This window comes from Sorex araneus, chromosome 2, assembly GCF_027595985.1.
Source record: "Sorex araneus isolate mSorAra2 chromosome 2, mSorAra2.pri, whole genome shotgun sequence".
In the NCBI taxonomy this organism is placed as follows: domain Eukaryota; kingdom Metazoa; phylum Chordata; class Mammalia; order Eulipotyphla; family Soricidae; genus Sorex; species Sorex araneus.
In genome coordinates, this window is record NC_073303.1 from 282456148 (window position 1) to 282482054 (window position 25907).

At 37.1% G+C, this 25907-nt stretch overlaps 1 protein-coding gene across 25 annotated transcripts in view; it reads right to left on the minus strand.

Moving 5' to 3' along the window:
• The window catches only part of DLG1 (discs large MAGUK scaffold protein 1), a 185107-nt gene that overhangs the window by 7118 nt on the left and 152082 nt on the right, over positions 1-25907 (minus strand). For 8 of the 25 annotated variants that reach the window (XM_055124442.1, XM_055124449.1, XM_055124441.1 and 5 more), the window contains 8 exons: positions 25407-25473; positions 20071-20170; positions 12176-12217; positions 11159-11194; positions 9348-9398; positions 6583-6684; positions 6138-6310; positions 172-281 (listed from right to left, as the gene is read on the minus strand). In XM_055124442.1, the coding sequence (XP_054980417.1) occupies positions 172-281; positions 6138-6310; positions 6583-6684; positions 9348-9398; positions 11159-11194; positions 12176-12217; positions 20071-20170; positions 25407-25473 (681 nt within the window). Of the gene's footprint in view, positions 1-171; positions 282-6137; positions 6311-6582; positions 6685-9347; positions 9399-11158; positions 11195-12175; positions 12218-19324; positions 19359-20070; positions 20171-25406; positions 25474-25907 lie in introns of all 25 variants that reach the window. The other 17 variants (XM_055124456.1, XM_055124447.1, XM_004602980.2 and 14 more) reach the window with 9 other exon arrangements.

A 25907-nucleotide genomic window follows, 5' to 3' on the forward strand; every position in this document is an offset into this window, starting at 1 on the left:
TACTGATCGTCACCATCAGATAGCACTTATATTTCGCTTTGTAACAGTGCTGAGGCAGGTAAACTGTTACATTTCCATTTTAGTGATAAAAGTAGTAAGATGGAGTTCCTCTAGAAAGTGACAGAAACTGGATTTGTATATAGAGGCCATATCTTAGGTGTGTACACTTACATGATATTTTCCATGGATTTGGGTTTAATAAAAATGGAGATTGGGTAAAGTTGCGCAATCTGTAGTCTCTTTATGGCATTTCCAGACACATCGAGGATACAGTGCTTGCCCTAAAACAGATGGAATACAGAAGAAAAACAAGTGAACCAAGTATTTTCAATTATATCAAAGACACATTTCCTGTATGTACAAAACCTGGATTATGGTATGTTTGTATCCTGTTCACTCTAAGTAAGTTTGTTATTTCTGTTTACAGATTTCAGAGGGGAAATGAAGTGAAGACAATGAATAATTACTACAAATAATTATCCATTCTCAAATATTACATTTAACAAGAAATGAAAAATTTCCTTATTTCTAGCTTTCATAGACCAGTAAGCTCTGAAAAATGGCAACCAGTATGGGGTTCCTACCTTTTATTTTGCCAACAAAGGTAATAATAATATAAAAGGGCCCTAGGTTACCATCTTACCTTAGCATCTTATCATGAAAGAATATCTGTTCAAGAAGTTACGTAAAAAGTCTAAAATAAGGAAAATTCTCTCTCTCCTCTTTCCTCTCTCCCCTCTCCCTCCCTCCCTCCTCCTCTTTCCCTCTCTTCTCTCTCTCTCTCTCTCTCTCTCTCTCTCTCTCTCTCTCTCTCTCTCTCTCTCTCTCTCTCTCTCTCTCCCCCTCTCTCCCTTCCTCCCTCCCCCTCTTTCCCTCTCCCCTCTCTCTCTATCTCTCTCTCTGCACAGGGGTTACTCCTAGCTCTGCACTTAGGAGTTACTCCTGGCGGTGCTCATGGGACCATATGGGATGCTGGGAATTAAACCTGGATAACTGCGTGCAAGGCAAATGCCCTACCCGCTGTGCTATCGCTCCAGCCACAATAAGGAAAATATTTAAAACCAAATTCGTAAAACTTCACTCCTCCTTGCTAATCTACCTTCTTTCTCTAGGGATTAGGTAAACATTAGCACAAACTGGCATTAGGGAACACAAATTCTAGAACTTAAAAAATATTTTTCTGACATTCTGAAATTTACTGTTGACTGGACTACACCTTTATCGACATATTTATTTTTTAAAAAATTAATTAATTTTATAGGTTCACTATTACTGTCATCCCGTTGCTCATCAATTTGCTCTAAGAGGGCACTAGTAACGTTTCCAAGTGAGACGTGTCACTGTTTTTGGCATATCAAATATGCCATAGGCGGGATACTCTCCGTAGCTTGCTGGGCTCTCTGAGAGGGACGGAGGAATCAACCCGGGTCGGCCGGCCGAGTGCAAGGCAAATGCCCTACCCACTGTGCTATTGCTGCAGCCACATTAATCATAGATCTGCTCAAGAGTCTATAAGCTACATTTGGAGTTTCTCTAGTACTATGTGAGAGTATTTTGTAGAAAATCATTTTTGTAAAAATCATTTTTCCCTCTACAGAAAACGATGATTACCAGTGGTCCCTGGCAAACACAACAAAATACACCAGCACTACAGTTGGGTGTGTGTAAGCTTCCATCTTCACAACAATAATGATGGGACGGGGGGAAGGGAGGGGGGGAATACTGTAATTAAAATCCCACCACACACTGGTGGAGGGATGGGTGTTTGGGCATTGTATAACTGAGACTTTAACCTGAAAGCTTTGTAACTTTCCACATGGTGAATCAATAAAAGAATTAAAAAATAAAATAAAATCCCACCACAAATCTAAGAAACTAATTTGCCTGAATCAGCCATTCTGTTATAAAACTAATTTGCAATTAAAAAAAATAAAGTCTTTTTAGAGATCAAAATAGTACAGTGGGTAAGATGCTTGCTTTGTAGGATCAGTTTGCCCCCAAACCAAAACACTTGTAAAACTAAACAAAACACTACACAACTAAGTCTTTGTGACCAGAACGACAGTACAATGGGCAAAGCTCTAGCCTTGCACCTGGTCGACCTGGGCTCACTCCCCAGCATCATGTGTGATGCCGGAGTGCAGAGCCAGGAGTAAGTCCTGAGCACTGCTGGGTGTGGTCCCAAACCAAACCAAAACCAAAACCAAGTCTTTTAGGGACTGGGAAAAAAATAAATGGGTCAAATGCAGGCAGAATATCTGGAGTTGAATCCTGGGCCCTGTACACAGGAGCAACTACAAAACATAGAGCCAAAATCAGGAGAAATTTCGTGTTACTTCACAATATTTGATTACAATTAATATTCAAACACCAATCCCACCATTATACCTTCCAACCACCAAATTCGGGATGTTTCCATCCCAAGCCCCAATCCCTGTCCCAAAACACAAACGAAAGAATATATTTTGTATTGTTTGGAGTGATAGCACAGTGGGTAGGGCATTTGCCTTGCATGTGGCCGACCTGGGATTGATTCCTCTGTCCCTCTCGGAGAGCCTGGCAAGCTACCAAGAGTATCCCGCTTACATGGCAGAGCCTGGCAAGCTACCCGTGGCATATTCGATATGCCAAAAACAGTAACAAGTCTCACAATGGAGATGTTACTGGTGCCTGATCAAGCAAATTGATGAAAAATGGGGCAACAGTGCTACAGTTGTTTGTTATGAAGAGCTACTGAATATGCTTACAAAAGAGTGTTCATGTAGAAAACAGTGTGAAGATTGTTCTATTTTGGCAGGAGCCATTAAGACATTTTATAGGATATCACTAACATGTTAAAATTTGAGTGATGTGGTATATATGCCTGAAAATATGTACATATGCATATATATATATCCCTCTATGATTTGTTGCCTACTGTCTGAACCCCATCAAATATGGTATGGTGTAGGATAACATTGGGTTTGTCCTTTTAGCCTTGCTGTAGGGAACTTAGTTTACCTTAAAGCAATGTCCTTTCTGGATGGACACAGGAAGACAGTTAATATTATGCTTTGTAACTTGGGAGTTGATTGACTCCTATTTACTCCTGGGCATCTGCTTTCGCGACTCAGTTGCCCTCAGTTCCTAGCACTCCAAAAGCAGGGTCCCGACGAGGGATGGAATGGACCCAGGGCAAGCTGGGAGCTACCCTGGCATCGAAATGGGCCAGGCCAAAGTGCCACAATACTCAACTGTAAGTTGAGAGCATGGTCATAGACAAATGTTGTCACGATCCAAAAGTAAGATGAGACTAGGACCCTGCGGAGGTTAGTAAGACTAACCTGGCCTGAGGACTGTGGTCTGGAATATATAGTGAGATGTGCTCAGGAAGAACAAACTTCCTGATATATCTTTGATATATCTCTTACTGTGCTCATACAGAATAACATTGCTAGAAATATTAGAAGTAAATTTACTATAACTATTTAAGTGGATGGGCTGGAGAGATAGCACAGTTGTTGGGCGTTCGCCTTTCATGTGGCCGACCCGTGTTCGATTCCTCCGCCCCTCTTGGAGAGCCCGGCAAGCTACCGAGAGTATGGAGCCCGCACGGCAGAGCCTGGCAAGCTACCCGTGTGTATTGGATATGCCAAAAACAGTAACAATAAGTCTCTCAATGACAGATATTACTGGTGCCTGCTCGAGCAAATCGATGAGCAACAGGATGACAGTGACAGTGATTTAAGTGGATTCCTAGCTGAGGAAAGAAAAAAGCAACAACCCTGGATTTGATCCCGCCCTTAAGCGGATCTCCTAGTAATCTCCTCAGATGAGATTTTGTTAATCTCCTGGAGGAGTGGTCTTACCCTGCTTTGTTGATTTGTTAATGTTCAACCCATCTTTATATCACTGCCCTATGCGACTGCTATATAAACTAAGACTGTAAGAGAGAGGAGAAAAGACACAGAAGAGAGAAGACACAGAAGAAGAGAGAAGACACAGAAGCAAGAGAGAAGACACAGAAACGAGGGAGAAGACATAGAAGCAGAGCACAAAGTGAAAGAGAATCAGGGAGTCATCGGAGCCAGAAGCAGGGGAAAGAAAGAGCACAACACGAGTGAGAATCAGAGCGAGTGGGGCTCCAGAGACTGAAGCAGAAGGGCTGTGGAGAGAGAGATCAGAAGAGACCAGAGAGAGGTCGGAAGAGACCAGAGGAGAGACTACAGAGACAGAGTCAGAGATAGAGAGACAGACGGAAGAGAGCACAGTGGCACAAACAGAAACAGCACAAAGGAGGAGCCATCCCGATCTGGTCCATGCACAGCGGCTTGAGAGCAGAGAGAGAGAGAGAGAGGAGCGTGCCGTGCTGAGAGCTCTCGAAAAACACACACATCACATCACCCCTTCTGCGCGTGTGTTATATTTTTTACGGTGTGGTAATTATGAAAAATGGGTAGGGAGTGTCTTAAACAGACTCTCCCCCAATAAAGCTCTTTTAATCAAAGGGCTTGTGACCAATCACAGCTTCAATAAGTATCACTGTCGGGGCTGGAGAGATAGCACAGTGGGTAGGGCGTTTGCCTTGCACGCGGCCGACCTGGGTTCAAATCCCAGCATCCCATATGGTCCCCTGAGCATGGCCAGGGATAATTCCTGAGTGCAGAGCCAGGAGTAACCCCTGTGCATCGCCAGGTGTGACCCAAAAAGCAAAAAAAAAAAAAAGTATCACTGTCATCCTGTTATCGATTTACTCGAGCGGGCACCAGTAACGTATCCATTGTGAGACTTGTTACTGTTTTTGGCACATCGATTATGCAATGGGTAGCTTCTCAGGCTTTGCCATGTGGGTGGGATACTCTCAGTAGCTTGCTGGGCTCTCCGAGAGGGATGGACGAATCGAACTCGGGTTGGCCGCGTGCAAGGCAAATACCCTACCTGCTGTGCTACTGCTCCAGCCAACTTCAATAAGTAAACAAGTAAAATGAAAGATCAAACTTGATATATACTTGAAACAGAAAATAGATGTAAATACTCATTGTTTTAAAAATAAAAAACTTTTGGGTAGCCTCTGGGTAATGCCAAGTGTGACAAATAATATTTTGTTTCTCACCAGTATTAACCAATTCATTAATTCTAGCAAATATTAATGACTCTTGCTTGAAAACCACTATGGGTGGCTATGAAGAGATACTCTCTTTCTTTCTCTCTTTCTTTCTTTCTATGCTTCTTGGCTCACACCCAGCTATGCTTGGGGGACTACACGGGACGCTGAGGACTGAATCTTGGTCGGCTACTGACAAGGCAAATGCCCTCCCTGCTGTACTATCACTCCGGCCCCACTCCATGAGGATTTCTTAATTTCATCATTCCTTCTACACTAAGTAGTAGACATGCTACTGCCTACATAAGTTTTTCCTTTCTCTCCACTTATTATATTTATTTATAAATATATATATTTATTTATAAATATAATAAGTGGATAAAAAGACTCAGACTTTTAAAACTGTTAAAAGACTCAGACTTTTAAAACTGTTATAATGTTTATAACATTATGTTTAAAATTATTATACTTTCCATACTTAATTTTAATATTCAAATTATCCCAGATATGGCCACTGAAGTACAAGGTTGTCTTCTGAGTCTTTTAACACATGCAGATCATTCTTCTAACATTCCTTATATTTCTGGTATAGCAAAATTCAAGGTTCATCCTGTACTTTTTCATTACCAGCCCTGGATTTGTATTTCCAAGAAGTTCTGGGTATTTTTTGTTTTGTGCACCAGCAGTGCTCAAGGGTTACTCCTGGCTCTGGACCCAGGGACCACTCCTGGTGTGCTTGAGGAACTATATGGGGTTGGCTGCATGCAAAACAAGCAACCTACCCGCTGTACTATCTCTGGCCCGACATACCCACCTTTTCAATTTTTTTTTTTCTTTTTGGGTCACACCTGGCAATGCACAGGGATTACTCCTGGCTTTGCACTCAGGAATCACTCCTGGCGGTGCTCAGGGGACCATATAGGATGCTGGGAATCGAACCCGGGTCGGCCTCGTGCAAGGCAGATGCCCTACCTGCTACGCTATCGTATCATTTTTTCATATTGTCGGAGGCATTTCTGATCGAAAACTACTCTAGGGCTGCTTTGATGGTTACCTTTTCTGCTACTTCTCGCACAGACTGAACACTTGTTCCATACAGATGGTTGTTATACTGGCCAGCTTCAATGAATTTATGTTCCTGGATATCTTTTTCCATCTGTTCTCTTGAAGTTACAAAATGATAATCTCTTCCATCTACTTCGTAATCTCGTTTTGGTCTAGTTGTATCTTTAATAGAAAAAAAAAAAAACACAAACCAAAACGTGAGGAAGTGTTAAGTATTAAAACATAACAAGTTGATTTTCTCAATAGTTATAAAGCTCAACACAACCAACATAAAAAGACTAATCTAAATTTGAAAAGGGACAAAGGAATAACTGACAATGAAGTATAAATCATTTAAAAATAAAAAATAAGACAGGCTGGGGATGTGGCTTTGGAGGCCTTACAGAGGTTGGGCCTTGGCACACCTGAAATATTTTTGTTTGCGGGTTACTCACGAGGAACACATGATCCGAATTTGTCAGGAAATTCTGAGATCAAGTCATCATTTATCCTGTCTTTTGTAGGTCCCAATATGATCACTGGTCGAGTATAATTAACTATAAAGATAAAGTGCATGTTAAAAGAAATACTCAAAAATCATGAATGTATTATTAATGCATTTTAACATGTTTTTACTTTTAGACTTTTTTCTTATTTTCATTTAACTCTTAAGATTTTTTTTACCTTCTTTCCCACCAATGATGCCTAACTTGCTAGTTTATAATTCTATATTAAGATGCTTAAACTTAAGTTCTTGCTGAAAGCCAAACAACTGGTCAACTAAGTTAAACCAAGCATTTTATCAGATTAAAAAGCAACCCCTAAAACACCTGGGTTGGTAGAAAGATGGTCTAATAGAATTGTAAATTTAGGACTGTTGATAACATGTTAAAAGTATGAAACTGGGGGCTGGAGCAATAGCACAGCGGGTAGGGCGTTTGCCCTGCATGCGGCTGACCCGAGTTCGATTCCCAGCATCCCATATGGTCCCCTGAGCACCGCCAGGGATAATTTCTGAGTGCAGAGCCAGGAGTAACCCCTGTGCAGAGCCAGGTGTGACCCAAAAAGAAAAAAAAAAAAAATTAAAAAAAAAAATTAAAACAAAAGTATGAAACTGATATGAGAATCAGAATTAACAATGCAGTAAAAGGGAGAGACATGGTTATTAAATAAGAAAGATATCAAAGAAGAATAAATATAGCTTTGAAATTGTTTGGAAAGGGTATGAAAAGGTAAGGAATGGGAAAAGGTAATGATCAGAGTTGCTTCCTAGACTTTGTACAAGTAGAGTAAGTGATATTATGATGAACAATGGGAAGAAGCTGCCTAGGAAATAAAAAACATTAATATAAAATAGACTGCATTAAATGACTTTATTCTATGAAAACAGACACACAGAGCAATGAAATAGAGCTGGGAGCCCAGAGATAAAAAGCCACACAATTTGGACAACTAATTTATGATAGAGAATCTAAATGCCTACAATGAAGTAAGGAAAGTCTCTTTAATAAATGACTATGGGAAAGTTGGATAACCACATGCAAAAGAATTCAGCTAGACCACTAACACTATATACAAAAACTAATTCAAAATAAAGTATTGGATGTAAGACCCCAATTCATAAAAAACACAGAATTTAAAAATCCCTGACAAATGCCTTAGAAATACAAATATCTGAATACCTTAGAAATATAATCAACTCTAATATCAAGAGAAACAAAAGCAAAAATAAACAATGTGAGTGCATCAAACCAGAAAGCTTTTGCATAATGAAATGAGTTGCAGCAAAATTGAAAGACGGTTCAGCTCAGTGGTAAAGTAGGGACCTCAGTTTGATTCCCAGTACGGTGAGGCTGGAGGGTGGGGGGAAACCACTCCTCTTAATGGGAGAAGAGATTTCTACATCATATATTAAAATCTAATTATCCAAAGAACTAACCAAAATAAACCAAAACAAAACAAAACCCAAAAACCTCTTCAAGTCAATCCAAAGGTCTATCAATCAATGGGCCAGGAAGGCAGTACTGGAGTACCAGAAGGCACATGCTTTGCCAGTGGCCGAGTCCGTTTTGAAATTTCTGATCACGGGGTCTCCAGAGAAGCCAGGCTGGCCTGGGTGATCCCCGACGACACACAGCCTATCACTGAAAGGCCAGCCTGGTTGGCTGAGAATCCTGGGATGGGCCTTGGCACCCCGAGTACTGCGTGGGAATCTTCCCCTCCAAAAGTGCCGAGCACCTGAACAAGCACTTCCTCAAAGACATACAGGTGGCAAAAAGGCACCCAGAAAGTTGTTTACTTTTTATCAAGAAATGAAAATCAGAACAGTAAGATACCACCTCACACCTGTGAGAATGGCTATATTACATAAGAAACAAGACTGGAGAGGACGTGTAAAGAAGGGGAGCCTTCTATACTGTTGGTGAGAACAGACAGTGAAGTCACTATGAAAAACAGTATAGTGAGTCCTTAAAATATTAAAAATAAAATTATGATTAAGTTATCCTATTCCTGAGCACTTGAAAAACACAAAAGCACTAATTCAAAGAGATGTATACATCTCCTCAATGTTTACTGCAGCATTTGTAAGAACCAAGAATTAAGAACAACCTAAGTATCCATTTATTGATAAACAGACAAACGTGATTTGGTACAAATACACAATGAAATATTTCTCAGCATTGAAAAAGATCAAATCCTGCCATTTCCAACAATATGACTGATGATATTTTGCCCAATGAAACCAGCCAAAGAAACACAAACATGATTTCACGGATGTGATATTCAGAAAAAAATAAACAACTGGATGTACTAAATAAATTGTGCACCACAAAACCAAGAGAAAGGGGGAAGAGAAATGAGTAAACTGGGAAGAAGGGGACAAGTGTATGGTGAAGGAAAGAATAGACTTTTAGTAATGAACTTAATGCAGCAAATATATATGTTGCTTTTCAGTGTATCTGAAACTTACGTATCATAATGTAATTATGCCAATTAATCACTTATAAATGACTATATTCTATTATACCGTGTGATGAACTATGTTTTATAAACTGTATACAGTGAATTTCTACACATATACACACATATTTACACAGTGAATATAAAAAATATAGTAGAATTCTAAGGTAGGTTTTTTAGGCCTGAGTTAGAACTAGTTTTCAAGTCAAGAAGTATATATTGTCTGGAGCTTGTAAAAACATCAAGAGACTTCACAAACCTTCTTGTTGATTGACTGGTTCATAAGACAAGACATATTCTTCTTGACCACCTATTAGAAAATTAAAACACATATGAGAAAGTCTATAAAGAGAACTACTGTAACTTTGATATTTTATATATAACATACATTGGCAAAATAGCTAATGTCTAAAAAGTACAATTTATTTAGTAACTACCTTTCTGTTGCTATTTTATAGATTATCATTATTATAATCTTTAAAATTTTCATTGTGGTATTAAGTATATTCTATTCATCTTTTGCCTAAGATTAAGTTCTTAATTTTAAGAACTATTAAATTCTATGAAGATTTAATAAGTAGTTTTATATACATATTAGGTAATTTACTGCTACCAAGAATATCATCTTTAAAGTTATTTTATAATTATTTTACAATTAAAATTTTAATGCAAAAACAAAAATACTGTCACTATTTCTCTAATGAAATCTAATGACTAGTCTAATAATTCACCTATTCAAATTAAAAAAAAAACTTTCAATGTGAGTTAAAAAAAATCATAGAAAACTCTTCCCTTGCAACAAAATGAATACCACTGATAGTAAAGGAGAAAAAAAATATATTGTCCTCTGATCTTAAAATCCCTTCAGATGTTAAGATGAAAAGATTATAGGCTCAGAAGTTAAGAATAGCCTTAATATAAAATTTCAAATTAGCTGGAAAGATAGTAGAGGGGTTAAGGTGCTGGCCTTGTGTGTGGCTAACCCTGGACCCCGGAGCACCATCAGGAGTGACCTGCTTAGCACAACTGGGTGTGGCCTCAAACCAAAACCAAATAAGCAAAAATAATCCAGTTCTTAGTGTAAAGTTCCGGGTCAGAGAGAGTGCAGGGAGTAAGGCATCTGCTCTGCACGTGGCTGACTCCAGTCTGATCTCTGGTACCACACAAGCAGTGCCAGGGATAACTCCTGATCACAGCCTGGTGTGGCCCGAAAACCAAAAGTAAAACCACACTGAACCTTACAAACTGTATCTTTACTCAATTAAAAAAGAGTAAGAGTTAAATTTTGAGTAGCTACTGATACATACATGTGCAGAAAACAAGCTAGGAGAGACTGTTAAGTGGTTCAATAATGGAAAGTGTATCTGAAGATTTTCTTTGTGACTGTCAGTTAAGAAAAATCTTTTCACTAAATTTTTCATAGTTTATATGATATGTACGTAGACCTTTTCAATTCATGTATTCTTAAAAATATTCTTTTCTTCTTTAAAAGTTCATTTGGAGGTCCTGGCAAGAGAGCTCAATGAGCTGAGTGGAGGTCCAGGTCCAATCCCTGGCAAGGCAGGGTTCAATCTGACGCACCACTGGGAGCAATCCCTGAGCACAGAGTCAGGAGCAGAGCCTGAGCACTGCCAGGCTGTGGCCCAAAACAAAACAAAATGCACTGCCAGGTTGTGACTCCAAAACAAAACAACAACAAAAGTGCATTTGACAATTATCCTAATGTATATGATATGCATTTACAAGCTTAAAAAAAGTACTATATGTAAAACATGATTCACATAAAAGCAAAAACATGCAATTTAATCCACAGCTATTAACTCATGCAAATGATGACAGTATATACTTTCATCACCTCTTTTTTCTAGAGAACCACTTAACTATCCTATGACAACTTTTGATTATTAGTCAATAAAATGCTGTAATACAAGAATATTCTCACACCAAAAATAGGAGAAAAATCATTAAGTATTGTGTTAAGACAAAATAACAACCAATCAAATGAATGAGGGTTAAAAGTATATATTGTCAATATGAAAAATATTAAAGACAAATATTAACAAGATGGACCTTTTGAGCAGCCATACTCATCTGTAATCAAGATTACTTTCATATTAGACAGCAGTAAAAAAAGTTAGAAAAGCAATTTTAATTTTTAATGTGCTATAACTGATAATATTCATGTACAATCCCCTCTTCCCATTCTCAAATCTGTTTAAAAAAGTGCACATACTTGGATAGTTTAATTAGTAATATAATAACAAGAACTTTAACACAAAATGCCAAATAAGAAATCAGTATTACTGTTTTAGCAATTGTAAGAAAAATTTTGTCATTATTTCCTGTTACAGAAGGTGAATCATTTGACCCAGACTAAGGACTCACACATACAAGTCATGCCCTCTATCACTGAGCTGCATCCTTAGCCATTAGAAACTGTTTTAGTTTTTATGATAAAAAGAATAAAAAGGGTTGTGGTGTAAGTAGCAGAGCCAAGTCTTGTATGTGTAGGGCCTTAGGTTTGATCTCTGGCACCCAAGAGCTCCCATGCATTTAATAAATAGTTACTTCTTATAAAAAGCACACAACATAGATGCACTATGTACATTAGTAGCACTGTTAAACAAAAGAATTCAGTGTTTTATTAAAATTTGGGTATTATCTTCTATATATCGCATCGTTTTATTTTTTTTAAATGCAGAGTTTTACTTGGCTTTCCTTGATTTAAAAACACTAAGTATGGGGCTGGAGCGATGGCACAGCGGGTAGGACGTTTGATTGCACGCAGCCAACCCGGGTTCGATTCCCAGCATCCCATATGGTCCCCTGAGCACTGCCAGGACTAATTCCTGAGTGCAGAGCCAGGAGTAACCCCTGTGCATTGCCGGGTGTGATGCAAAAAAAAAGCAAAACAAAAACCAAAGCCCAAAAAAACCAAACCAAAAAAAAAAAAAACCCACTAAGTATCTATTTTCTGTTTTTTTTTTTTTTGTATTTGCAACACTTCATTAAAGGATAAAGGAAAAATATTACCAGGGGACTAGATTACTTGAGATTGTAAAAGAACAAATAACTTAAAACACTTACGGTAACTACTTTCACTATCGCTGGCATTAGAAGTTACATGTTCTGAAGTTGCAGGACAATGAAAAAAATAAAGAAAATAGTCTCATGAATTAAAAAAAAGCAAATTATCAAAAGAAACACAAGATGACATTACAAAATACTGAGATATAAACCATATATAACCAAGGAACTTTAATAAAGAATTACTTTCTTTGAAAATTTTAAGTTTTCAGATGAACAAATAAGAATCAGCAAGGAAAAACCTGTAATTAAAGATGTCTCATTCTGATCCAACAGTTTATGAACAAAGTCAAAATTACAAATCGCAAATAGAATATGACAAAGAGAGTCAAGTTATTCTAAATAAGTCCAGTGCAGATGTAAGAGCACAGAAGAAAACATAATTGGTACCAATGAATTTAGCTTATGAAATGTGACTGAGTTTTGGGTGGAAAGGTGCCCATTTTAATGAAGAGATTTTTTTTTTAATTTTAGTTCAGCATCTTACTCCTGAAATAAAAACCCACATTTTTGTGATCATACAGATAAGCATTTTAAATGTCAGAGATTCAACTGGCAAAAAAAAAAAAAAGTCAAATGAAAGAGAATTCTAGAAGGTTGAATTGTATTTTAAAATGAGAAACTCTGCTTTAACAAAATTGACAAGGCTGCTTGGCAAGAACAAAATAGCTAAATTCACCCACTGCATACTACCTGACCCTTCTCGTGCAAAGGTAATCTTCCATGTTTTTCTATAAATTATGTCTTAAACTGGAGGAAAACAAAAATAAAAATATGAAAAAACAATTTTAAAAATGGTGCCGGGGACCCAACCCAGAGCCATGTCCATAACAAGGCAAGTGCTCTACTCTTGGGCTACACAGCCACATGAACTAAACACAAGATTTTTCCAGTTGAAAAGGGTAAATTCAAATTATTATGCTAGAAAAACAAACAAATAAGATGATAAAGGATGAGGAAAAAGTTTTCTTTTTTTTCCCCCTACTTGTGATTAAGCCCAAAGACTTAAGCTTTTTAATTGCAATCTGGGTTTGGATTTCCGAAAAAAGAAAGTGGGGAGAGGGGTCAAGTCAACTCAGCCTGAGGTATATGCAGCCTCAGGAAAGTTTTTGGGGAGAAATATTTTTGCATCATGCCATCCACAGGGTCTCCTAAAAGTGGCACTTATGGCGCTGGAGTGATAGCACAGTGGGTAGGGCATTTGCCTTGCACGCAGCCGACCCGGATTCGATTCCCAGCATCTCATATGGTCCCCCGAGCACCGCCAGGAGTGATTCCTGAGTGCAGAGCCAGGAGTAACCCTGAGCATCGCTGGGTGTGACCCAAAAAGCAAAAAAAAAAAAAAAAAAAAAAAAAGAAGTGGCACTTATTAGGAGTGAAAAGTTCAGAGAATGGTAGAATTCAAGATTTTGAATTTCTGTAACAATGGTAATTAAGTCTTATTTTAATTGCAAAGAGAGAGAAATATTTCTTAATCATGACGGTGATAATTTTAGTAAAGTAGAAACATAAAAGTGGCAAAAAAAATTTTTAAAAGCTGATATTTAAAAATTTCCCATGTTATCACATGGACTTCAAAACAGTAACTTCTAATTATCTTAAAATCTATGGATCAATGAATCATGATTTTCCTATTTTTTTTGACATTTCAGCTTGCTCTCAATTATTTTCCACAAACATCAAGTCATTATACTTAACTTATACAGATATGAGCATTCTGTTCTATTTTTCTTTGATTTTCACAAGAATGTTACATAAAAAATTCTTTAAGTTTAATTAGGACTGGTACTACAACTCTGTAATCTCTAATATGTATCCCTCCCTTCCCCACAAAAATACAATCTTCAAAATAAAGGGAATGGGAGTGTAAGTGTGAGTAAAAAAAGAAACAAAATCAGCCATGAGTTGACAATTATAGAACTGGGGTAAATGAATAGTTGAGGATTTACTGTACTATTCTACTACTACTGAATAGGTCTTTATATAATAAAAATCTAACGTCACCACAATCTTCTATCTTTCCTGGGGATTTTTTTCCCTATTCATTTTGAGATCTCAGATTACTAATGAGCTATTAAGCAAGAACATTCTGTAAATTCTTAAATTTTGATGGCCCTTGAATATGATCATTGCCATCAACCACCATCACCACTGCTTGGATGCTAATTAGAGAGATAATCAGAGGCAGAACAGAAGCAACGTGAGGACAGGGAGGGAGGGTACTGGGCACCTGAGTCGGGGGAAGTACAGTAACTTTGTACATCAAGCCCATAAATGTTGGGGCTAGTGACATGGGGCAGGGGTTACTGGGTTTGTTCTCTATGTGTACGCAGCTGTGGCAGCTGCAACACTGGTTTCAATTCCTTGCACATCCTTGCACATCTGGTCCTCTGAGCACTGAGCCACGTATGGCCGAGTGCTGTCCAGTGTGGCCCACTCCCCCGAAACAGAACACTGTATTGTTAGCACTGCTGCAACCATGTTACCGAACGACAGTATTTTTTAAAAGATGAGCAAAACACTTTCCTCCTGATAATTAAAAACCATTTTTCAAAGTACTCTGTCAGAGATATCCAAATATCCAACAACTACAAAGGCATTCAAGTATATTACTTATGAGGAAAAGGCAAATTAAACTACAATGGATTATCTCTACTATCTATGAAACTAGTTTAATGAAAACAAAATCAAAACAGAAATGACAAGCAGAGAGGATACAGCAACTGAAACTCTCCTATTGCTTGTATGTAGGAGAGTAAATCGGTACAACCATTTTGGAAAGTGACTTGTCAGCATTCCTGAAGTTGTTTTTATTTTTGGCCACAGTGCTCAACACTTATTTCTGCTGGGCTGAAGGGCCATATGGAATCCTGCTAGGGATCAAACCTGGGTCAGACACACGCAAGGCAGCACTCTACCTGCTCTACTATCCGTTGCTATTTCTAAGTAATACAGTAACATCTTCATGCAAACCATTATATCATCTCTGATTCCATCTTAAGGATAAAGCCCTTGAAAAAGATACTAGTAGTCAAATGATAAAGCTCCAGAAAATCTACCAATTTATACTACCAACAGAAACAATAAAGGTAGTTCTTGAATGGAACCTTTCTATCTTCGGTTTTCCTATAAAGAAAAAAAACCAAAACAACCTTGCTTAAGTGATGGTCAAGTACATAGTATTTACTGATTATTAAGGACATTACACACTTGCTTATTTGCTTTTTTAAAAAAATGAGTTGGGTGGTGGGGAAAGAGCTGGACCACATTGTTGCTACTCAGGTATCACTCCTGGCATTGCTCAGGGAACCATATGAGGTGCCAAGGTTTGAGTCACGATCAGAGGCAAGCAAGGCAAGCACGACCCGGTATTCTCTGTGGCCCTCGTTGCTTCTTGAGCACTTGTCTCTTATCATTTGTCCAGAGTTCTAATGGACAGATGTATCTTCTTTTAGTATGATTTTTATTTTATGCTTGATATTCACAACCATTCATATGTCTGTAACCAATGTCTACCTTTCTAATCAAACAATGTTTTCCTGAGAATGTGTGTTTTTGTCTTTTGCTCCTTCTACACCATCAATCTCAACCAGTGATACTACTCTCGTGCCAGGACACAGCTAGCGGCAGAGCATATAAATCAAATGTGTGAGGCTCTGCGTTCAATTCCTGGCACCACAAACAAAACACCAAAACAGATGAATAAACAACAAAGAAACTATACTTACATTGATCTTAACACAAATTAAAAGTGAAAATAAGACTGCTTTTTGGCTTAAACGAAACTTTGAAGATTTTTACGTACTTAACTGATAAAGCTGTAAATGCTGAGCTGCACACGACGGGCACAAACCATGCTGAAACTGTACGACTGCCTTCAGAACGGGATTTCCTTCTGTCTCTGTTAAAGCAATCTCATCCCATTTCCCTTTCTAGAATGTTTCAAAACTGCCTCCCTGAAGCATACAAGCTGCCCAGGCCTTTATTTCTAGCTTTTCATCAGAAAGTATGATATTTTAGCTGTAGTTATAGATTTTCATCGCCCTCAAATTAGTTCTGTGAGGTTAACATTAAGTTTGGAAATTCTTCTACTTCCTCAATAGAGAAAAACAGTAATTTATTTGATTCTTCTCTTTTATAATTAATGTCTATAAAAAGCAAGGCATCACTCTTGTTTCTCTTTTCTTCAGTTAAATGCCCACTCCCTCCCCCCCCACCCTATAGGTTGTATGAAATTACATGCAAGAAGTACACCTTTCTTTTTTTCTTTTTTAGCATTATCTGACATATGTTGAACAAACTTCTCTGGAAAACTTTATCCTTCTGAGTGTTCTGCTGTCCTAACTGGGCTTGAATTACAAATAGCAGGTTTATTATAGCAACATTAGCTTTACTACAGCAAAATCTCAGAGGGTTTTTGCTTAGCTTATTCTGATTCCTCAAGATATAACTATTTGATGCCATAAATGGTATCCTTGACTCCACCCTTTGTTCTACTGTATTTTTTTTTTCAAATTGTAAACTATTGGGTATCTTGTCAATACTAGTCACATGATCTGCTGATAATCTCTCTAAAAAAATTTTTAGAATTTTATTGATAGCTTTTTTCTTCCCTCAATATTTTCCAAATAAAGTTTTGATCTGATCATCAAGCTACCAGGTGAAATAATTCTTGGTTCTGTGATATAAGTACAAAAACTTATTTAAGGGATCTTAGTTATTACCCAGGAAAAAAGAAATCCTATACTAAAATTACTATCTGGCAATCAGTTACCATTTTTCACTTGCTTATGCTCCTGATTTCTAACTCTTAGAGGAAATATTCTATTTTAAACATGCAACTTAAAAATACTACTTATTTTTAATACAATACCTTATTGTAACAAAAACACCTATTTTCAATAGAATTTGGTTACTCTAAATTAAGAATTCCTGGGCCAGAGAGGTAGTACAGCTGGTAGGGTGCTTGCCTTGCATGCAGCCAACCAGGTTCGATCCCTGGCATGACATCTGGTTCCTGGAGCCCTGCCAGGAATGATCCCTGAATGCAGAGCCAAGAGAAAGTTCTGAGCTGCTGGGTGTCCCCACCCACCCCTCACCAATTAAGAATTCTTAAAGTACCAGAAAAAATTTAAATCAGAGATTGGGTGTATGATGTGGTGGAGGGTAGGTGTCCATCATAAAAATATCAACACGGAAAACAGATTCTTCATTTCATTCTTTTTGCAGTGAGTCTTCCGGAGGTCTATGTTATCCCAACTGATAATGTGAATATGCAGACCCGAGTGCCAAACCATACACTGCTAAAACATGTGACTATTCTCAAAATGCTACAACATTAACAATCTGAGAAAATATTTTCTGAATTTTAAGATATTCATTGACAATTTTCCCCACAGGTAAGGGAAAAAGGAAAAGTGACCATAAATAAGTCTGTGACTTTTACCCAATACTAAAAGGACACATGCAAAAATGACAAAATGTGTAAAACAGAAATAATTATATATAAAGCATAATGCTTTCAATCTAATTCAAACATTTAATCATAAGGCTGATAGAAGGTACTATAGCTGAGATGAAAATTCCAGAATGAAAGGTCAGAGTTCAGAGAGATAGCACAGTGGGTAGGGCTCTTGCCTTGCATGCAGCAGACCCAAGTTCTATCCCTGGCACCACGCATAGTCCCCAGAAACTTCCAGGAGTGATTCCTGAGCACAGATCTAGGAATAAGCCCTAAGCACTGCGGGGAGTGACCCCCAAAGCAAAAACAACAACAGCAGTAATAAACCAGACAAATGAAAAATAGAATGCACAAGAAGTATATAAGGACAGTGGTAGAGGGTTATTTTGGCAGCTTTAGCCGTAGTGGAGGTCTGGAAACTCTGCACCAAAGCCCTGGACTTGACACCATTCGAAGGGTATTAGTAATAACACTACTACTACTAAGCTTACACATGTATCAGGGGAATATAATCAGAATGGGGAAAATATCTTAATGGTAATTTCTTGGTTGGCAAAACATAACAGGTAGTTAAGACACATACAATAAGAAGGGTCAAGAACTTACAAAGAAAAAATAAAATAAAATAATCTTCTGTCTGCTAAAAAAACACAAAAAACACCCAGTATAAAGTTATCATAAATTAGGAAAATGGTTTTAAACAAAGACATTAAAATAAACATCTGTATTTATTAATGTGGAATTTTTAAAGTTAAGACAATATTCTTATACAATAAGTCGTAAAGAAGATTTAAAGATGTTTAATAATCCAAATAGAAATATTAGCTAGAAAAACCCTTTAGCCTAAAATATTATTTCTCTAAGTTATTTTTAGGTAAATATTTGATTAAAATAACTAATATTTGGTAAAACTTTACATTTAATTAAAAATACTCCAAACTTATTATCTTGTTTGCTAATATGATGGTTTTGTTAATTTGTTTAGTGCATCAGACTCTGGAGAAGCTTAAATGAAGATTAAGTACTAGTTAGAAAATTAAGCAAGAATACAATAGAAACCCAAAACATATATTAAAGAAAAAATGTAGAATACTATTTTTTATAATACTAATAATTTACGATCTTCTTAAAAAAGGTATATATTTCCCCTCAAATAGACTGTTACTGGTACCTGAGGTACACAATTCTCTAATGTGCAAGATCAATCATTTACATTTTATACTTTCATATTCCAGCAATGTCTTCCTAATGTAAAATCAAAGTGATTTTAAATTGTTTTAACAATGAGTTGGGGTGGGACAGGGGGCATGAGACGTGAAACTTCAGGAAAGATTATTTTCTAAATTCTAATAAAGGCAGGAAGCACTACTGCAAAAATAAAAAACTGAAAAAAATCATTGGTATTTAAAAATCCCTTGTGAAAGTATTGCTATAATAATTACAAAAAGGAAAATGTAATTGTGAGCACAGATCTTTTCAAATGTGAAAAACTGAGCATTAGAAAAACAAAAGTTGTGCACTATAGAAAATCCCAAGCAAATTATTAACATGAAAAGTCTAAAAGCAATCTAAAATTAAATACCTCCTTATGCCAGAAGGGCACTACCTTGAATCTCAAAATGTATCTGAAAAAAGTAGGTTTGTAGATGGAGGTGAAAAAATAACTTGGGAATATTTTGATCACTTACTCAGGCCTTTTGATCCCATGTCGTCAGGGATCTCCTGTAGAGAGTAGTTCCCAGAGAGCAAGCAATAAAAAGATAATCAAAGAAAATAGTTGTCAGTAATGCATAAAATTGGTGCTACAATAAGAGACAGTTCCAAGACCATTACAGGTGCACAAATCTACAGGACACTTTCAGGGTAGATTTCTGAGTTTGAAATATGCTAGCAACTAAATGTTAATCTTCAGAAAGAAAGTTCAATCTTAGAGACTGATTAGGGTACTGGAGCAAAATTTGAGACTATTTCTATCTGCAATAAATAGGACAAATGGATGATTTTAGATGTCCTATTGTTAAAGATTGACAAGGCTATACCTAAAATCAGTAAGTAGCTTCTCAAACATCCACGCTATTCCTCTAAATTTTTCTGCATATGTTAAGTGTTTCTTATAAGAGCTTTAATTACATGAAGTAATTAAATTTCAATCTTTTCACTTTAAAATGCTTTTTATTCAAAATGCAATTTAGAGTTTCCTATTATAACAAAATACCATTCTTTTTATTAATTTCTACTTACTTTAAGTTAAGACTGCCTAATGTGCTAGAAAAAAAATGCTACTTGGTTGAGGCCTACGAAGTTGCCCCTGGTTACGATCCTTGGTAGGTGACCTGTTGCAGCTCTTGAAACTGTCTCCATGGTAACAACCAACTGCAGGGCAGTAGGTCCCTCTACACTTCTCTCCAGTTGACCATTCGATCCACATACTTACGGTCAGCATCACTTGTTTCCTGCTCACTCTGGTCCTTGTTCTTGTAGAAGGGGAATTTTCGGGAAAAGAGGTTCTTTTTACGCTTGTCATTGAATGACTGCTGAAGAAGAGAAGGAGGGGCAAAACAAAGGGATGTCTACCGTCTGTGTGGACAAAGGCCCGGCCTAGCAGCTCTGTGGAAGCTGACTCTTGTGACCACAGTGTGCAGTTTGTATTTTAGGTTTATTTTATCACTTAGAAAGTGAATTTCTAACTTTTTATTAACTCTCTGAATGTTTGACAACAGAATACGTAAAGAGAATAGTTCCATAATACCTAGAAAATAAGATATATGAGCTACTTGATAAAAAGGGAATGAACAATTAGCTTTTACTATAGTACAAATCAGGCTAACATAAGCTCATATCCATGTGTCTCTAGAAGACTTCCAAGCAAGAGGTGCTCCACTTTTGCTGTTTTAAACATTATTCTAGATCAGTGTTTCCTGCAGGGGGATCCCTCCTGGGGTGGGCTCTACTAGTCTCAGGTGCAGTGGGGGGATGTTTTCCGTTTCTCTGCTTAAAGAAAGCTAGAGTTCCAGTGGGATTGCTTAGTCAGCATTTTTTCCTTTCCCCCCTGGGGTCACACCTGGTGCTCTGGGGACCATCTGGGATGCTGGGAATCAAACCCAGGTTGGCTACATGCAATGCAAATGCCCTACACACTATACTATTGCTCCAGCACCCCCTCCCTTTAATTGGGACACTGGTTATATAAGTTGGGGAACTTTTGCTGGGCTGTTCAAATGTTTTAGAAGTAGTAGGCAATGTTCTTCATTTTCCTTCAATTTAAGCACACTTCCAAGTCCTTTTTGGTGGCTCTAACAGACTAACAAGAAAGGTAAATCTATTTAAAAGCAAATTTTAATGTTTTTTTTTTTTAAAGAAAAAAGATACAAGCTTATGGTATGAATCAGAAAATGGGGGGAAAAAAACCTAAGAGGAGTTTGTCAAGCACAGGGACTAGCAAAAAAAGAGTTATCATCACTATCCAATCAGGGAAGAAGTCAGAATTCTGGCCGACTTTAGGCTATCACAACTGCTTTACTTGGTCTTAAGTATTTTCACAAGTATATTAAAGTAAAAGACAACCATATACATTCCACTGCCAGAGTCCTGCGGGAATGCAAACTTGGTACACATGAAGCCAATTAAGACTTAGTTTATGTGAAGTGCTATCACGGAGTCAACAGCTGGTCTCATGTCCCTTACTGCATGGAGGTGGGAACAAGCTTTCTTCCTTCCTGGAAGTTTCACCTGTGCCTCCACAGAATTAGGAGCCACAGCACAAAGGAGGCTGAGGCCACTGAGGAGGAATAGCTCCTTCAGCACTGTCTGCCATAAATGCCCATATTTTCAAGCAAATGGGCTTACTTGAGAGTGATACTACAAATTGTGGGGCTGGAGAGGTGAGTAGAGCGGGCAGGGCGCTTGCCTTGCGTGTGGCTGACTCAGGTTTGATCGAAGGCACACCAGAAGGAGCCCCAAGTCCACTAGGAGTGGGCCCTGAGTGCAGCGCCAGGAGTAAGTCCTGGGTTCCGCCCGGTGTGGCCCAAAAGCAAACAAAAAGAACAATATAAGAAATTATGATTTTTATGATTTTGGAGTGGGACAATATGAAGGATAGAAATTCTGTTCTAATCATGAGTGGGCCACACTGTAAGATGCCAGCACCCTGAAGCACACGGGGCAGTAGTCCCCGGCATGCCTGCATGTCTTGAGCGGTACCAGGTGACTGAGGAATATTAGCTTTTGTTTTGGGTTTCTGAGTCACGCGTGGCAATGGTCAGGGGTTACTTGTCCTCAGTGCTTGAAGGGACAGATGTCAAGGTCCTAGTGTTAGGGACACCGTAGCACTGTCATCCCATTGTTTGTCGATTTGCTCAGCGGGCACCAGTAACATCTCCATTGTGAGACCTGTTACTGTTTTTGTTTTTGGCATATGGAATACAACACGGGTAGCTTGCCAGGCTCTGCAATGGGGGTGAGATACTCTCAGTAGTTTGCCGGCTCTCCGAGAGGGGCAGAGGAACTGAATGCCCTACCCGTTGTGCTATTGCTCCAGTCCGTTAGGGACACTAAACAGTGAATACCAAAACTAGGGCCTTTGGCATGCAAAGCATGTCCTCTAGTCCATTGGAAAGCACCCTCCCCGCTGTACTATCCCTCCAGCCCCCTAAAGTGACTTTAAAAAGCTCAAATGCTATTACTTGAACTTATTTGGTAAGAATCTTCACAAAAATTAGGTTAAACTTTCTTTCTTTGTAATGTTTGAGCCACAACTCTTGGTCTACTCTTGGCTTTGTACCGGTGGGGAGCAAGGGTGAGGGGTCACTCCCAGCAATGCCCATGAACTATGCAGTGGGATGGACTGAACTCAACCCTCCCCCACACAGAGTATGGGCTGAGCCCGCTGAGCTATCTATGCCCCTAAACTTTCATTTTTTATGATTTTTTTTTTTGGTTTTGGAGCAGTGCTCACTCCAGGTGGTAGTGGGGCATTATAAACCACGTGATGCCACGAGTCAAACTTCTGTCTTTGGGAAATGAAGCACTTTTGAGTTATCTCTCCAGACCCTCATTAAAAAATATTAAAATCAGTAATTTAGCATTAATAGCTTAATTGTTCTTTATTCTACAAACTGCTTTAATTTCAATCTTAAAAGTATGTTAAAATATGCAGAAGTTAAAAATTAAGTTGATGCTAAAAAATACTTGTGATAAAATCTGGCCTTCCATAGATATCCAGCATTATTTAAAATAATGATTCTTGTTTTATTAAAATTTTATAATAAAGAGAAGAAACATAAAATTTCAACAGAAAATATATTTTGGTAATCTCATTAGGCAAGGACTCAATCTTTTCATTCATGACAACCACTGGCTTTGAATTCAGTCAAAATTTTTACTATGTGGAGTTTGTGTCACTTCAATCAGCTAAACCAATGGCTGAATAAACTCCTATATTAAAAATTTTTTTTAATGGTTTCTGATGAAACTCATATGTTTTTAATAAAGGTTATTTACTCCTCCTCCTGCATATGTAGTGGTCAGAGTCAGTTTCACAGAATACAACCAAAAGAAACATGAAGTTTAAAATGCTTTGATTTTTGATATCTTTGCAGTTAGTTAAAATATATCAGAATTAGGAGAGAAGAAATGATTGTTAGTTAAGAAGTGTATTAATTATATTATATTTAATACCCTCCAGGTGAAGAATTTATTAGAAGTGAAAACAGTATAAGCAAATAAGACCAACAAATTGTGTAGGGTAAGTACAAATTGAAAAAACATACTATCTCCAGTTTTTTAATAATTAAATAAAAGTACTTTGTTTAATTACCTTTTGTTATTAATGCTACATTGTGAGAATATATTCAAATATTAAAATTAATAATGTGGATTAAGATAGCTAAATATAATTTTTCATTATATGTAGTATTTGATATTGCTAAATAAATTAAAAAAGTGTTAATGAGAAACTGAAATGTTATGTCTAAAGTGGAAATAAGGTCCACAAACCACCATGTAAGAAAAGGAAAAGGACTTAGTACGGGAAGTGGTATCACAGAAAGAAATGCAGTTCTGCATCAATGGCAAGCGTATTTTACCCCACTCAGTATCATGCATACTTTGGGTGCTGTGTTAGAACACAGTGACTGTGTTTCCAGTTGGTTACAGTCCACAAACAAGACTAAGATTTAAATATGTCGTTAATTCAGTTAACTTTTCACAGTACGAAAGATAAGTTACAACATGCAACCTCTTTTCCAATACAATGACAGCATATAGATATCTAAAATTATTTTTAGAGACATATATGAAACAAGAACAAAAAACATTGTACGTATTTCAAATCTTGAACACTAACTTAGGACTTTTCTCTCTGGTTAAAATTTTTACTTTAAGTATTGATTCAGTTCACATTATTTTATTTTGTATTTTCCCAAAACTATGGGTTAACTTTAAAGGAATTTTAAAAGAAGCTTTTGACAATTTACTGAAATTTAATTTCTTTGATCTAGAATCATATTTGTAATTTAAAAATTTTTGCTTTGTACTGCTTTTGGCCCTACTTGGATATACTTAGAGGCAACTCTTGGTGATGCTCAGGGGACCTATGTGGTGCCAGGAACTTAGGTCAGCCACATGCAAGGCAAGTACCTTCCTTCACCCCTGTACTTTATTTCTTTAGCCCTTAATTTTAAAATTTTAACTGTTTAAGTAATACCAGAGATGAACAGAGAATACAGTGAATTTGTTAACTTCTTCACACTGACTTGAACTATGATTAAGATATATAAAAATTTTGCTCTAGATAAAAATTCCAGAACATAAAACATTGCTATGTATAACATTTTAACACAACATGTGTTCAAGCTTTATCTTCAGGCTTATTTAACTGCTAGAATATTCTGAAACCTTAATTTTTTTAATCTATTGATATCCCTTTTAGATTCAAGTAGGACTTAAAAGAAAATAAGAACACTGTCTGAAACACAAATAATATTTATTTTTCTTCTTGGGTCACATCCGGCAATGCACAGGGGTTACTGCACTCCGGGATTACTCCTGGCAGTGCTCAGGGGACCAAATGGGATGCTAGGAATTCAACCTGGGTTGGCCCAGTGCAAGGCAGATGCCCTATCTGCTGGCTATCGCTCCAGCCCCCACAAATAAAATTCTCATGAATTTATTTTTTAAACTTTAATTTTGTAAGATTATTAAATTAGATATCAGAAGTAAAACTGATAATACAAGTTTTTGATTAGAAACGGAATATATTTTATTTATATAAATAAACTTGGCTAAAGGTGTGTATATATATATATACATATATATATAATTTTTTTTTTTTTTTTTTTTTGCTTTTTGGGTCACATCTGGTGATGCACAGGGGTTACTCCTGGCTCTGCACTGAGGAATTACCCCTGGCAGTGCTCAGGGGATGATAGGAGTATGCTGGGAATTGAACCTGGGTCAGCCGCGTGCAAGGCAAACGCCCTACCCGATGTGCTATTGCTACAGTCCCTAAAGGTATATTTTTAAGAGTATATTAAAATTATAGTTTTGATAATTTATAAAGGTCTATAAAATGGGCACGTCAATAAAAAATTGCTTACTCTGGTCTCTTCTATTGTAAATTACCACGGCAAAAAGTTGTTGATAATTAAATCTTATGACAAAACCATTCTTATATTAAAATAATAGCTAAAACAATTACTAAAAGGCCTATTATCCTCAATGATGAATTTCTAAGGAAATAAAGGGTGACAGAGATAAACTTTGAATACTCACCCCTTTATCTCTTGTCTTGGAATTGAACTTCACTGTTTTTAATCGTGCTCTTTCTTTCTTTTCAACTCTGTCAAGGAAAGAATATTATTTTGTAAGAATACTGAATGCACTTAAGAGTCTAACTAGAAATCATTAGAACTGATACTTTCATGTTGAATATTTTCATATTCTAAAACCTTGAAGCCAGCTAGGTTCACATCCTCTGGCTAGAATTTCTGAAAATCTTAACATAATTTAAAATTTAAGAAACAAAATCACTTGTGAAATATAACAATATAACATGCATATATAAGTATAAATTTTCAATTCCATAACTATACTAAAATTATCAAGTTACTAAGACACTTCAAAGTTTAGTAATCTCTCAACTTTTCTGTTTTGTTGTTTAAATACTAGATTATCATGTAACATATGCAAAAAATGTTGAGAGAAAAGTAACTGGGGTCAAATATTAAACAACTGGTGAAAGACATATAAGTGGATCCCACACATCCAGACATG